The sequence below is a fragment of the Equus przewalskii genome, chromosome 23 (assembly GCF_037783145.1).
Source record: "Equus przewalskii isolate Varuska chromosome 23, EquPr2, whole genome shotgun sequence".
In the NCBI taxonomy this organism is placed as follows: domain Eukaryota; kingdom Metazoa; phylum Chordata; class Mammalia; order Perissodactyla; family Equidae; genus Equus; species Equus przewalskii.
In genome coordinates, this window is record NC_091853.1 from 22,027,194 (window position 1) to 22,042,699 (window position 15,506).

Genomic DNA, 15,506 nt, shown 5'->3' on the forward strand with positions numbered 1-15,506 from the left:
ACTATGTCAGTTCAGGTCTGGGCTGAAGTGTCTCGCCCCTCTGTCACTCTCATCCCTCCAGCCCAATCCAGAAGCCTGTATTTGTTGACTCCTTCCTCATTAACTCCTGCACTCAGTTGGCCTCCAAGTCCTGCAAATTTTATCTCCTTGAGATCTCTTGAAACTGTCCCCTCAAAACTATTCCCATCACCAGGACCATGACTCAAGCATTGCTACACCCCTCATGTAACAGCTCCTAACAGGCTTTGCAGATCCAACCCCAGCTTCCTCCTGTCTGCCCTTCAATCTGCCCTGAAAGCGACCTGTCTCAAGTGCACACCTGATCATGTCATGCCTCTGTTCCAGAGCTTTCATCTGGGCTGCCCATTACCTTTTGGAAAAAGGTCACAGTTCTCAGCATAGCACTCAAAGACCTAATTGGTCTTACCTGGGACGACCTCTCAAGCTCACCTCTTGCTCTGCTCCCTTGGTCACTGTTCCTTCCAGCCATCTGCCCTACAAGACTGGGAGTTTCTTTATTCTTCTATCAGATCCTGCTCTACTGTCATTACCACTAATCAGTTAGTGCCATCACAGTTTTTCTGGGCCATATTCCCTTCAGCCTGAGGAGCCATAAGTCTGGTGGAAAATGGAATAGAAAGTGTAGGAGAGACCAGACCCTTGTTTCAGCTCTCTGTTCTGTAGAGTCAGGACACACCACCATAGCTTGGTCTCCTCCACAATCCACTCTTGGAATCTTCCCTGGAGATGGGTCTGGATAATCCTATTTTCCCTTGAGTGTTTCCTTGAATTTTGCTTGTGTCTAGTGAGCCTGGCCTGAGAGCTGGCCCTGATACAGGCTTCAGCCAACAGGTTCGCTGACGATGGTCCAAGTAGCCAAGCTCTGATTGGGTTCAACTCCAGATGGTGAAAGTTAAACAGAAGTTAAAGGGGAGCTTCACACTGTAAGGAGACAGCAGCCATCACCTCTATGGATCTGCAGTGTTAAAGGCACAACCAGCCCCAGAGTGAGGCCACCATGTATATCTATCTATATCTATATCTTACAGAGTAAACTTAAGCATACATAACAACTTAAAGGATACATGCCCAGGATGACAGCTTCAAGGCATTTGATAGGCAAGGACTCTCGAGTCATTTCTTTTGCTGTTTCCATCAACCTGTGGGATAGAACACAGCAAAGGATCTCAGGAATTACATAATTATGCAGTCGGTCTGACCATCGATCCATTAGCATGCTTGTCTCCACACTAGGCACCATGCAGAAAGAGGGAAAGGGGAGAAGTCACCTCGCAGGTGGGTGCTAGAGCACATCACACCTGGCAGAACTAAATTCCTAAATTCTCCACTCCTCTCTCCAAGAGTTAGTTCTGAGAGGTTAGTGCCCACAATTCCATTCTGTTTTCCTCCCCCACCCCGTGAAAGAGTTAGTCTCTACCACCGAGCCAGCTGTCAGAGTGGCCCAGACCTCAGCCCCACTCCAACCTGGCCCTGGGGCCGCCCCGCCCCCACCTCACCCTGTACAGACCAGGGTTTCGGAGCACTGAGATACAGGGATAGAAGGTGGGCGAGGGAGTCGGCAGCTCTCAGGTAGCAGAGAGGTCACCTGGCCCACAGATCATGCACCACTTACCCACTCAGCGGTCTCATTTTCCTAATTTCAAAGAACTGGGTCCCTGTATGATTGTATCTGTGTGAAGTATGTAAAGGGAAAGTGACAGAAAACTCCAAAGGTCCCAGTAATCCAGCAGAGGAAGCTGTGCATCAATTTCTCAAAGGGATGAGAAAGTGGGGGCTTTCCAGAAGGTGTCCAGCAGCCAATAGCCTCTTACTCTTCACTGTCTTGCCCTGTTAATCTAATTTCTAACTTAGGCCCGAAAGCACCCTGGACCTTTATAATAGCTATTTTCAATCTACTCTGCATTCTCTTTAGTTGAATATGTGTCCTAATTCCCCTACTAGACTACAAGCTCTTTGAGGGTTGGGATCATGTATTTATCATCTTTATATCACTCATAAAGCTGGCACAAGCCCAACATATTCCAGTTAGCAAATATTATTAAATGAATGAAGAATAAGTGAACAAATGAGAGGACAGATGGATGGATAAATGGGTGGATGGGTAGAAGGGTGGATGAATAGATGGATGGATAGATAGAAGGAAGGAAGGATGAATGAAACTGATGAAAGGATGGATGGAAAGCTGGATAGATGGATGGAAAGAATGGAAGGGTGGATGAATGGATGGATGGATGGATGGGTAGATGGAGGCAAGGATGAATGGAATTGATGGAATGGAAGGATGGATGAATAGGTGGATGGAAAGCTGGATGGATGGATAGATAGAAGGGTAGGTGGATGGAGGGATGGAAGGAATGGAAGGGTGATGGATGGAAAGGTGAATGGATGGCAGTAGGGTTTCTCAATAGTGCACAGACTGTAACAGAGCTTAGTATGGAGACATCACTTTCTTTCTTTTTTTTTTTTTTTTTTTTTTGAGAAAGATTAGCCCTGAGCTAACACCTGCTGCCAATCCTCCTCTTTTTGCTGAGGAAGGCTGGCCCTGAGCTAACATCCATGCCCATCTTACTCTACTTTATATGTGGGACGCCTACCACAGCATAGCTTGCCAAGCTGTGCCATGTCTGCACCTGGGATCTGAACCCACGAACCCCGGGCCACCGAAGCAGAACAGGCACACTTAACCGCTGCACCACTGGGCCGGCCCCAAGACATCACTTTCATTTCATGCCTGGACTGACACTTGACATTGATTACTAAATCTAAGATGACATCATTATCCACATCCTGGGATTTGCTGTTTGCCCAGGAGGTCTCAGGGACTGGCAAACTTGCACCAGGTCCTTCTGAAAGAGACCAAAGATTCCCTGATGTCATCCTCTCTGAGACTGGATCTCGATTCCTTTCTGAGCCTAAAGAAAAGTTGCTTTATACATTGCTCTTTCCTGCCTTAGACAAAATCCTACAGAAAAAGTGAATATTGGGAAGGTGCCAATGAAGCATAAACTTATAACCTAGGTGGGGTGTATGAGGTTAGACGTGTGCCCCTACAGTGGTGTAGGCAGCTACAGAGGGTGGTGTTGAGCACCCACAGGCAACGCACACCCTCCTGAGAGGGGCTGGGATTCCTCTTCTGGTACAGACAGGCTTGGCCACTCAGACACGAGCAAGCATAACAACCACTGGGAAGCTCATTATAAGCAGATTCTGGGCTCCACCCTTGGAGGCTCTGACTTCAGGCCATGGTCCTAACTCCAGATGCCATTCAAAGTCACCCTACCTCACACTGTTGAATTGGAAGTTCCAAGGTGACAGCTAGGGGATGATTTGAAAGAGCTCACCAATTTGGAAATTACCACAATGAGCCAAAAGAATAACCAATAACGATATAAGATTGCCTAGCTTTTTAAAAATGCAACATACAAAACCCTAGAGGTAAAAGAGAAAAATGAGAGCCTACATATTCTCACGGTGAAGTGATTTTTTTATTTCACCAAAGATTTCATTCAAACAGTGAGATTCCCAGTATATTTAAAGTAGAATTCAATTGGAAAAAATTCTATTTGTGTGCCCAACTTTCCCCTGTTTATATATCTAGTTTATACGTCTAGGGCATAAAGTGAGACAAACTTATACTAAAATAATTTAAAAAGTACCTGGCCATCCTTTCTCAGTTCCTTATACTTATTATGCCCTGAAAGTGAGCGGGGACGGGGGGGGGGGGAGGGGGGGAGGAGCTGCTGATGGCTGGGGAGAGAGCCTCCTAGAAATATTGCCTTCAGAGTGAGAGACTCACTGAGCCCAAATCTACCCTCAGAAGACTTCTCCTCACGCAGCAGAGCTCAGCTAGCACGTCTCTTCCCAGAACCCCATGCAAGTCAGCAGTCCTGTTGGCCAATGCTCTGAGGCTGTCAGAAGGGAAGGCAGGATTCGTCCTTTCATATCCCCAGCTGAGCACATCTTTAGTCAGGGCTGGCCCCAAGCAGCCCGGTCACTGCGTCCAGGACAAAGCAGTAGGAAGTCCCAAGGAACTAAATAAAAAAGTGTAGTCAGGAGGCAGAACAAAGAGGCCACACTTTTTGTGTGGTGGCTCCAATGGCCAGGTGACAGGGAGCACGGTCCCAGCTGCCTGCTGGAACTTTCCCTTCTCCAGCCCTCTCTGCAGTTGGTGATCTAGGTCAGTGACCATCATAATGGGTGAGAGAAGAGAAAAGTAAAAAAGCAGATCCTTCAGGGCAACAATGAAAACTTGGCTGAGAATGTGCTGCAGGGTTCACGGGAGACTGAGCAAATGATATGCAAAGCACATGCAAATTTGCCCCTATCAATGCATTCCCAGCCAGGCTCATTCTCTTTAATCTCTAGCTGGATGATCCTTGTGAAGACCATGTCCTAGATAGAAGTGGGAGCCATTCCAATTTCTGTCCCCTTCTGGAATGTTCTGTGAGGAGCCGGTCACATCCAGGAAGGCTCAGCTCTTGGGGTCCAGGTCTACTCTGGCAGGAGTTTATGCTTCTGGACAGGAGCAGCCCATGTGGGGTCCCAGTTTGGGGATCAGGACCAACACCAGATAGTCTTCCTAGGACTGTCTGCCTCACCCCTGGAGGCTAGTGCCACCTTCTCTCTCTAACATCGCTTCAGGGTTCCACTGGGAAGATGCCACACAGGGGAGTTCATAATCTGTGAAGTGGGAACTGAGAGGCTAATCAAGTAATCTCCTACCCAAACGAGCAGCAGTCGGTGTAGTCCCATCTGGTAGGACCCTTCCCTTCAGGGAAGACACAAAAATCCACAGGAAAGGATCTTGCCTATAGCGCAGAGAGGAGGGGCCTCTTCCTCCGGGGCATGTGGGACATGTGTGCAGTGCCCTGTGAAATCTTTTCTGCTAAATTCTATGTCGTTAGGGAGGAGGGAAAGAGGTCAGCAGAGGCTTGACCTCCTAGACAATGTGCTGGGGCCTATGGTGGCGGCAGATGCCTCAGTAGGGAGTCTGATGCTGGCTTAGCTCTGAGATGCTGGCTGACTTGCTTGGGCAAACAGCCTGTCCCTGTTACACACACCTCTGTCAGCCCTGCTCCCCTCCGACTCCTCTCCCTGATAAAGTACCAGCAATAGCGAGTGGACCATCTGCCTCTGCCCCCTCGTTTCTACAGCATTGCTCGAGCAGACCCTCAGAACTGATCTAACCCTGACTGCCAACAAGCTGAGACCACTGGAGGAGAAAAGGACCAGAGTCTGGCTGCTCTGAACCCAGCCTGGACTTACAGGGCCTTTCAGCTCTTCTTCAAACTCAAGTGAGGGGAGAGGGCCCCCATCCCAGAGCCCCAATCATTCATGCAGAACGGAGCAAGGTCACCAGTCCGGGACGCCTGGGAGCCAAGGCAGCACCAGGTGGGCCTCTGTAGATTATGAGCAGTCAGGATGAGGGCAAAAAAGTGAGAGAGGAAAGAAAAGGAACAGAAGACTAGGAGGGAAGGGGGAGAAAGAAAGACAGTAGAGGAAGAGAGAGGAGGGAAATAAAGACAACTGAGGAGGAGGAGGAAAGGAAGAGAAGAGGGGCTCCAGGTCGCCCACCGCTGCCTCACTGCTCCCTTGCCATTCCGGCCCCAGCCTGCTTAAAGGGAGAAGGTCTGACCATCGCAATGACATCCTCTGTTATCACTCCTTCTAGCCTCTTACATAGGCGCAGCCCTCCACGCCCGGGCCTCACCAACCTTAGAGAGCATTTGCTGACCACCTGGGGACAGACACGCCACCAGGCTTGCGATCACCACACCTGTCCCCTGGCTGGGTCTGCTCAGACCCTGGTTGGAAGGATACTGTAGTGTCTTCATGTAGTTCTGAATTGCCTGGAGCCAGTCCGGGATCGACATCGACAGCCTGTAGTTTGGAACCTGGGGTACTGAAGGCTGCAGAGAAATAGAGAGAGGTCTTTTCATCAAGGAGATGCTCTGGGGCCCAGTGCCTGGGGACAAGGCTGAAACCACTGGAGAGCCGCTCCTGAGAGCACACGGCCACCCTGGTGTGGTCACCTGTTCAAGCTGAACAGGTGGAGGGAAGGGGGAGAAAGAAAGACAGTAGAGTACAAGAGCCTCAGCACCTTCTTGAGGCCCAAGACCATGTCCTATAGGGTCCCCCACCAAGCCTGGCCCAGGATGTTCACAGAGGCGCTCCATTAATCCTCACGTTTTACTGTACGACTGAACCTTTTGCTGCACAGCTGATGTGGATACGAGATGAATGGTGGCCTGAAGAAATGCAACATGGCGCTACAGGTGCCATTACTCCTCAACACCAGCCCCTGCAACGCCCATGGAGTCCCTTCCCCGAGTCCAGCCCCAGGTGCCTTACTCTTTCCAGGTGAGTGCAGCTCCTCTGACTCGTGAGCCCTCTTACCCTTTCACCCCTCATGGTTGCCCAGTCACCTCTTCATTTCCTAGTCTGCCTCATGGTCAACACTCACCAAGTGTCCACAGTTGAGTGTTCAGAGATCTAATCCCTGCTGGCAGGAGAAAGGAGCCAGGGCAGACAAGGACTGCAAAGGGGCAGGTGGGTGCCTCCTCTCAGGAATTTAGAGATAAGACACCCCCCAGTCTGAGCAACCCTGCTAACGGGGCCAAGAGTGAGAACAACCAGGGGCTTCCAATCCAGTCACCCCTGGGAGGCAAGGGATGGCTTTGCCTTTATTGCCCCTATATGTCTCTCAGCCTCTCTGGTGGGGTGGGGTAGTTGGCGACAGAGAATCTTAGCCCACGTGGGCCTGCGGCTCCGGCAGCGCTGCTGCCAGGAAGGCAAGCGGAGGCTCCTCCAGGCTTAAGCCACTTAGGGAGGAGCAGAAGGGGTCTCAGAGCAGATTAGCTCCATCCTCTGAGAAACAAGGAGACAGAGGGCCCGGGGATTCAGCGCTGAGCTGATGGAAGGGGAAGCTGCTGGTGAACAGACTTGGGGACAGCCCCACGGTGAAGCTGGAGGGTGTGCCCCTGGGCCTGAGGCGGGAAGGTCTTCCACACTTCTGCATTTACTTCAAAGGCTACTAGACATTCCTTTCCTCTCAGAGCCTCCATTCTCTCCAGGCCTTGAAGCTTCCTACTTCACAGCAACTGCCCCTTCAACAGAAAGGAAACAAGTCAGCCCTGTTCCCAGCCAAGGTGCTGTGCGTGTGTGCGTGTGTGCGTGTGTGTGCACGCGTGCATACACAGCTGTTCTGCGAACTACATTTTGTTTATAACATATCAACTGAAATCACATTCCTGTCTTAGAGAGTCATTTTTGGGAGCGAAATGTTCCAATCTGAACATTTGCTCACATGACCTCCCCCATAAACACACACACACACGCAGAGTCAAAATACAAAGTGTAGCTTGTATTTCTGCCTAACAAACACTAGGAAGTGTGAAGCTTGCCCTTATTTTTTGCAGTAACATCCACTGATCTATCCATACCTGGGATTCAGTGTAAGAATTCACAGAGAGATGGAGAGAGAAGGGGAGATGCGAACACACGTTCTTTAGCACCCGCTGGGTTCCGAGCTCTAGGCCAGGTACATAGGGGAGGCAGAACAGGGACAAAGGAACGGAGGAGGGAAATTATACAGTTTATTAAGGCATAAGCTTATTTCTACACAGAAAAGTGCTGTTTGTACTTTTTTAATAGAAAAGCTAGTAAGCATGGAAAAACGACCCAAAGAATCACTGGCCACCTAAGGGATCCCCAGAGGGGCGTCCCTTGGCCAGAGCCCTGTGATAGCCAGAGTGACCTGGTTCACAGTCGGCTTTGGGGACTGACCACCAAATTATTTCAACTCCCCCAAGCCCAACAGAGCTCACAAGAGCCGGATGGTGGGGTGGGAGTCAGGCAGCAGCTGGTCCTCAGAATAGCAGCCTAGTGGCGCCCAAGGGCTTTTAAAAACAGCTGCCTGGTTACCTCAGCCCTGGCTGAGAGCGAGTGCAGGAGCTGTGGCCACATTCCCCAAACCCCAGCTGGGGAGCAGAGCTGTGGTGGGGAGAGGAGCCGAGACTGCGGGGGGATGATGTCATCAGGCTACAACTCACCCTGATGTCTGGGATAGCTGGCTGGGGCTCAGGCTGGGGGCAGCTCCCAACCAGCGCCTCGGGCGGCCAAGGCCCCCACAGGATGATGGACTATCAACCAGGTGGGCTCCTTGGGGTGTAATGACGAGGTTCGAGTCCCTGCTCTATCACCTACTAGCACGGACCCTGGTCAAGCTGCATGAACTCTCCAAGCCTTCAATTCCTTCCTGATAAAATAGGAGAATGTCATCTGCTTCCAACCTTCTGGGCTGGCTGTGAGGATTATGAGACCTAATGCATGAAGAGTAGGCAACTTGGGGTTTGGCACTGAGTGCTCTTTAAGTGTTAGCTGTGTTATTATTCATCAATAATGTGTTTTAGGGGGTCTAGACTGGCGAAGCCTAAATGGTCTTCGCTTTTCTGAAACTGGAAAACAGAACCAGCAGGGCCTGAGTTCCTGGACGCTCAACTCAGGAGTATCATGAAGATGTCTTCTCACCCGAATGGAAGAGAATGAGAACATCCACCTGCCCCTGGGGACACAAGGTGACCATGAGCTAAAATCCTTAACTCACGAAGAGTTCATGCAGGGTGATAAGGAAACTCTTTAGACCTCAGTGAGAAAAAAAATGACCCTCAAAGGTGGAAACAACCCAAGTGTCCGTGGATAGATGAATGGATAAACAAAATGTGGTACAGACATACAATGGAATATTATACAGCCTTGAAAAGGAAGGACATTCTGACACATGCCACAACGTGGATGAACCTTGAAAATATTATGCTAAGTGAAATAAGCCAGTTACAATAAGATGAATATTGTATGATTCCTCTTATATGAGTTTCCTATAGGAGTCAAATTCATAGAGACAGAAGGTAGAAGGGTGGTTGCCAGAGACTGAGGGGAGGGAGGAATAGGGAGTTAGTGTCTAATGGGTACAAAGTTTGAGTTGGGAAAGAGGTAGGTCTGGAGATGGAGGGTGGTGATGCACAACAATGTCATTGTACTTAAAGCACAGAACTGCACACTTAAAAATGGTTAAAATGGGGGCTGGCCCCGGGGCCGAGTGGTTAAGTTCATGCACTCTGCTTCAGCGGCCCAGGGTTTTGCTGGTTCAGATCCTGGGCGCCGACATGGCCCCGCTTGTCGGGCCATGCTGGGGCGGTGTCCCACATGCCACAACTGGAAGGACCCAAAACTAAAAATATACAACTATGTACCAGGGGGCTTTGGGGAGAAAAAGGAAAAAATAAATTCTTTTTAAAAAAAGAAAGGTTAAAACAGTAAATTAAATGTTATATAAATTTTACCACAATTCAAGAAATGGCCATGAAAACACAATGCACAAAAGAAGAAAGGCAAATAATGAATAAATATTTGAAAAAATGTTCAAGCTCGCTAATAATTTAAGAAATGCAAATTAAAGCTACTGCAAAATGCATTTTTCACCTCTCCAATTAGTAGAGGTATTCTGAAATGCGGCTACTCCATGCTGGCGAGGATGCTGTCACACACCAGGATGGGAACGTAAACTGATACAACCTTTTTATGAAAAACCCACGGCACGCTCCTTTTTTTCTTCTCCCTCACGGGTCCTGGGAGTCCCTCCTCAGGTTATTTTCCTGCCCTATTTCACCTGAAACTCCAGCCGAGATTTCCCATGGCCCTCTCCCTCAAGGTTCTGGCCTCCCACCACCTGCATCCTGCTCCTCCAGCCACACCCCAGCTCAGGAAGGCAGAATCCAGAGGGAACAGATCAAAACTACCCTCTCCATACAGGCGCTGTGCCTATGGTCCGGGGGTTGGGGACCTGGGAGGTCAGGGGTAGGTAGGAGGAGAGAGTGGGATGGCCAAGAAGATGGCTATTCAAGAAGAATAATGAAACAAACCACAGGCAAGGCTTTCTGTGGACGGGCTCTCTTTCATTCCACCCTTGCCAAACACAATTACCTGTCACAAGAAGGCAAGGGGAAGTGATGTGGATGGACACAGGTGTGGAACTGGCATCACTTCACTGTGCTGGCACCAGGCAGAAGAACCTTCTCTGGCAACTTGGAGGAGAAGCACAGAACATCATTCAGAAGCCTAGGATGGGCCCCAGGCCCCCACATCAGGGGCAGCCAGGAACCTGTTGATGGCACCCTGTTAGGGAGGCCCAGGGGTCACAACCTCGGGCCGAGTAGGAAGGACAGACGGATGGTTGAGCTCAGGACAGGGGCAGGAGGGAGCTGCCCGTGTGAGCCAGCAGGGGGCAGGAGTGGGGCCCTGACTGTACAAAGGCTCACCCACAGTGCTCACACTTCCTCACTCACTCAGGCAAGGCTGAGTCCTCTACATGTGAATTATTTCCAAATTTGGAATCAACGTGAGAACAAGGCACAAAAACGAGGGATCTGTAAGACACCAACCGCTGTTTCCTGCTGAATCCATCCTGGATTGTCTGCCCCTAGGAGAGTCCGGCTCCAGCCAGTCAAGCAGCAGCAGGAGCCGTTTCATAGGACACTCGGCCTCCCTTCCCATCCTCTATCATCCTCCAACTGAATCGTGCGGCTTTCTTGCACTAGCCCTGAAAAACCCTGGCTTTCACCTAGTCAATTGGTGACTTCAGACCCAGTAATCAGCAGGGGAGAAGCCTACAGTCACACATTCAAAGGAAGATTGCAGATACCCGGGGTGGGGTACCTGGACCTCTGGGCAGGACTTCCCATGGCTGCTAGCAGAATGTCCTGCAGCGACAGGAAGCGTCATTCAGTCCTCCTCTTTGGCCTGTGACACCTTTCCCTGTCCCCTTGTTTTGCTTCTTATTCCACATTCAGTTGCCAAAAAAGGTTAATCTCCCTGAAGCTCTCCAACCCTTCCACCACCACCCCATCACCCCACCTGTTCTGCACAAATTCGTCAGCAAGACAGACACTTGGTTAAAGCAGAAAAGGACTTGGCCCCAAAGGGAAAAGTCTGCCAAGCTGAGCGCAGGAACAGCCCTTGAAGCAGAGAGGAGTGGCCCCGGGAAACAGGAGCTTTTGAAGCTGTACCCATCTCAGGGCCTGCATAAGGGTCAGGAATGTTGGCACCTGGAAGAGGGGGGACGCCATCATGGGGCTGGAGATTCAGAACCAGCCATGATGATGCTATGTAAGAGACAGAAATGTTAAGTTCTTTATTTTGGTTCAAAAAGCCAATGCCCACGTTCGGGCTGGGGTTGTCCTGGCTCGGCAGGAGTTCTCACGTACCTCCGGGTTACTATAAGGTACAATACGACATGGCTGCCATATGAAAAAGGGAACACTCTTTTTTAAGAACACAATGTTCAGCTACAATAACACAGGTATCAAATACAGGTCTTCAGGAGTAGCAATCTGTGCTCTAAACTGCTCAGACAACATTTAGGATACTGTGTTTCATACATGCTTGTTTTAGGGGACTGACTGATGACAAATTAGCAATTGCCCTAGAAAGAGGATGAGGAGAGTGCCTTGATCTGGGACGTATGACACATAAGAAAAAGTGAAAGGAGCTACCTGCAGACAAGGAAGACTAAAGGAAGATGCAAAATGACAGATGTCACAGTTTTGAGGACTCGTAATCCAGTGCACCTCTAGTGTCCCATAGATCAGCACTGGAGACCTAGACACTCACGGGTCCTGTCATGGGATTTAAGAGCTGGAAAGAACTTTGCATGAAATCTGGTCTACTCCCATTTTATAGATGAGAAAAGTAAGGCCAGAGATTTTAAGTGAGTGACCTAGGCCACAAAGCTAGAGGTAGCACAACCAGGACTAGAATTCAGTCCCTTGATTTTTACTCCAAGTCCCTTCCTTACTCCAAAAGTGCAGTCTTGTAACATTCAAGGGCCTGTGAGCGGCAGAGGAAGTCGGCCTGTGCTGCCCTGATTCAAAGGGAGCACAGGAATCAGTGGTGACATGTGACTGAGCCAGGAGAAGGAGGATTGCTGTCAGTCTAAGAAAAGAGTTTCCCAACAAGCAAATCTGGCCCTGCCTGGGACCAGCCCTCCTTCCCCAGGAGGTCTTCAGAGAGAGGAAAGGATTCTGCAGAGAGGTGCGAGATGGCCTCAATCAACATTAACATTCCTTGATTCCTATAGAAAAAGGGAGTCCCCACACACAAGGTCGGGAGAAGGATGAAGCCACAATTAGACGCAGGGTGGGTGCTGAGGATGCTGAATTAAAAAGGCAGCATGGGACAGCAGGAACAGGCCTCTGTTCCCTGTGGCCACCTCTCTTCCAGGTTTAAGGGCTCCTGCTCCTTGAGAAAGAGAGGCTCAGTTAAGTAAGGACAAATTGTGAAGTCGGAACTGCACGCCAGCACCAGTGCTGCTCTCATGCTCAAGGAGGACTCAGCAAAAGGTAATTACAGCTGACACTAATGCAGGCAAGACTCTCGCTGGGCATAATGAAGATCTCCTTGACCTGCTGCTAATAAAACACTGGAACTTACTGCCGCAGGAAGCTTACAGACCACCCCAACCCCCCGCCCCCAAAGGGCACACATGGCTTTCTGGCCTGCAGGGTGCAGATGCTCAGGTTACCAGATGCTCAAGGTTGGGGACCAGACCAGATGGTCTTCCAAGTCTCAGGTGTGGCATTCCCAGACCTGCCCAGGAATCTTCTCAGCCATACCAGTGTCCCCAGGGTGCAGGGGAAACCATCTGCCATGCTATAATCCCCAGGGTCTGCAGCATTTCTCCCCCAGTCTGCACTTGGACATTCATGTAGCGACCACTGCACATCTCCCTCCCTCCATTTTACAAACGATACCCTTGGCCACCAAACCCAGTCAGCTCCCTGGCTTCTCTCCAAGGTAGAGAGAGTTTCGCTCCTGAGCCTCTCTTTCTCTATCCAGTGAGACTAATTCATCATGCACCCTGGAAAGTCCCTTTTAAGCCATAGTCAAAACTCTTGTTTTTTTGCTTGGAGCCCAGATAAGCTGGGAAAAGAGTTCACCGCTTTGCAAGTTTCAGAGGTGAAAGTCACTGTCATAAAAAAAAAAAAAATTGGCAAAAAGTCTAGAAATGATTCACGCTCAGGAGTCTGACTGGTTGACTGCAAATTCATTCACAGCCTAATAAATCATTTGCAAGGAGGAGACAGAGGACTCCACAGAGGAAGAGCAGGGTGAGATCCTCAGGGGCTCCATGTGTTCTTGGCATCGCTGGTGCTAACTGACGGCCACAGCTTTTGCTGAAGGAGGATGTACATGGAGTGAGTAAATGAAACAGAGTTGGCTGGAGATTCAAAGAAACCTTGGCACAACCCGACCGTCCAGTCCCAGGATAACAAGCCCCCTACCTCTCTCTCTCCTTCTAAGGCTTCCAAGACAAATATCTCAATTAAGCCAAGGAGGTTGGGGGCTGGTGGGAAGAACGGGGAGGAGAAGTTTGTACCAGGACCAGGAAAATGGAAATTGTCTCTATTTGCTATGTACAGGCTGAAATGGTCCCATCACTGCCCACCCCACCCTCTCCTTTGAAGCCACTGACCTTTGCCAAGAAGGCAGCGTTCCTGATGGCGCCCACCATTTCTCCCCCCTTGGGGTGCACCTTGGCCACATGCATCCACATGCGCTCCCAGGTGTGGCTGTCGATGGGGAAGCCGCTCTTGTTAACGTGGAAGAGCACCCCGCCGTCTTTGTCCTCCTCCTCCGAGCCCCCACTCGTGGCGAGGCTCACCGGCCGCGCGTGGCTGCTCCGGGACCGGGTGCCTTTGGCGCCTTTCGCGTGGGGGCAGCGGTGAGTGTCGGTGGCGGAGCCGGTCATGGCGGGGCCGGGGCGGGGAAGGAAGTGCGGGGGCGGCGGGGGGGCGCGTGGCGCGGGCACGGCGCGGGATCAGCGCCCCGCGGGGCCGGCCTTCTCCATGCCTCGAGCTGCCGCAGGACGCGCGAAGGGGGAGCGGCGGCTGGAGCTCCGCTTACGGGCCGTGCCTGAAATCAGTGGAGACACACGCACCACGGATAAGTGGACACCCATGGAACCGAGGCGGGGGCCGTGACCGCACAGTGAGCGTCCCCACATCACTCCCCCCTCGATGACAGACCCCCTAAGGAGCTGAATACCAGCTTCCAGCCCTGCAATTACCTAGAAAGGCGACTCGAATTTTGCCACAAAGCTTCACACACATCTAAACACCGGGAGGGAAATACAAGGAGACTGGAGGATGCGGAGTGGACTGGGTAGGGAGAAGAAAGACAGCTCGTGCAGCGTGAAGGAACGGGAGGTCCACGCAAGGCTCCACACATTCTTTGGTCGCCAGATGTGGCCGAGCGCGGAGCCGAGCCGCGCCAAGAACGTGCCGGCACGTGAGCGCCCGGGGCTGGCGCGAGGGCGCAGCAGCAGCCGCGGCTTGCAAAGGCGGCCCCGTTTCTTCCAGAAAGCCCTCCTGGGGCCGGGCAGGCAAGGGGGCGGCCCCAGCCCCCAGGTTCCTGTGGAAATAGCTCTCCCCGCCCGCTTTCCCCGAGTTCCAGCGCCTGGCACTCGGAGGGACCGGCTACAGGCGGGGCGCGGGCAGGGTGCGCCGCAGCTCCGGGACCCTACCTCGGGACAGTGGGCCTCATTGCTGCGGAGCCTCCCCGGGCGGCAGGGGCGGCTGCGGCTGCTGCTGCTGCTGCTGCCGGTCCTGGGGCTGGGGCTGCTCGGGCTGCTGCGGCCGTCGCCTCATTCCATGTCCCATTCTCGAATGTTATTCTGTGACATATAACCGAGTCACCCGGGCAGCCGCCGATGTTCCGAATGCGTCCATTGGCCACCGCAACAAAGAGGGGCGGGTCCCGGGCTCGGGACTCTACAACCCGGAGCTCCGCGACGCTCTGATTGGCTCGGGGGTTCCCGGGCGGGAGGGGAGAAGGGAGGGGGGAGCTGGGCAGCCACACGAAATCCGATCGCTGCCGTGTCCTGGGATCCCCGCGGGGCTGGAGCGTCCATCCACGGGACTGAAGACCGAGTTTCCCCAGGAGTCGCGGCCCTGCGAGGGTTTGCAACTGTGGGAAGGAGAGGAGAAGCAAAGCCACCCAAGAAGTGACCCTGAGGTGGTGGGGGGCTTGCCATTAGAACAGCATTCCCTGAGGAAGGCTGGCCCGGGCACCTGCAGCTCCCAGGGAGTGACCGATAGTTCAGGCAGGGTCTGTTCACATGAAAGCACAAAATTAAATCTTATTTTAAAATCCCACGTTACACATTCCCCCAAACTAACAAGGGGACGCAGCTGGGTACCTGCTGACATTACTTATAGCTAATAAAGTCCCTTTAAACACAAGCTGATATGTGACACTAAAACCCTGGGGGTCAGCAAGGCCCTAACTGTTCCTCACAGCCACTGAGTTAGAGGAAGGCATAGAGAGATGCTTCAAAGCCATGGCGAAGTGGGAGGCCCTCTCATCTCCACTGAAACACCTTTTCCTTAAAGGTATCTTCTTTTCTTAAAAGGAAGAGAAGAGCAAGGCAG

The 15,506-nt window shown here is 51.6% G+C and overlaps 1 protein-coding gene across 8 annotated transcripts in view; it reads right to left on the reverse strand.

Annotated features, from left to right (window-relative positions):
* The window catches only part of VASH2 (vasohibin 2), a 35,404-nt gene extending 20,579 nt beyond the window's left edge, over positions 1-14,825 (reverse strand). For 2 of the 8 annotated variants that reach the window (XM_070591126.1, XM_070591124.1), the window contains exons 1-5: positions 14,600-14,825; positions 13,550-13,989; positions 5,842-5,930; positions 1,634-1,690; positions 1,086-1,160 (exon numbers count right to left, since the gene is read on the reverse strand). In XM_070591126.1, coding sequence (XP_070447227.1) covers positions 1,086-1,160; positions 1,634-1,690; positions 5,842-5,930; positions 13,550-13,825 — 497 coding nt within the window. In that variant the 5' untranslated portion in view covers positions 13,826-13,989; positions 14,600-14,825. Of the gene's footprint in view, positions 1-1,085; positions 1,161-1,633; positions 1,691-5,841; positions 5,931-13,549; positions 13,990-14,143; positions 14,187-14,599 lie in introns of all 8 variants that reach the window. The other 6 variants (XM_070591127.1, XM_070591125.1, XM_070591131.1 and 3 more) reach the window with 6 other exon arrangements.
* Between the last annotated feature and the right edge of the window lie 681 nt (positions 14,826-15,506).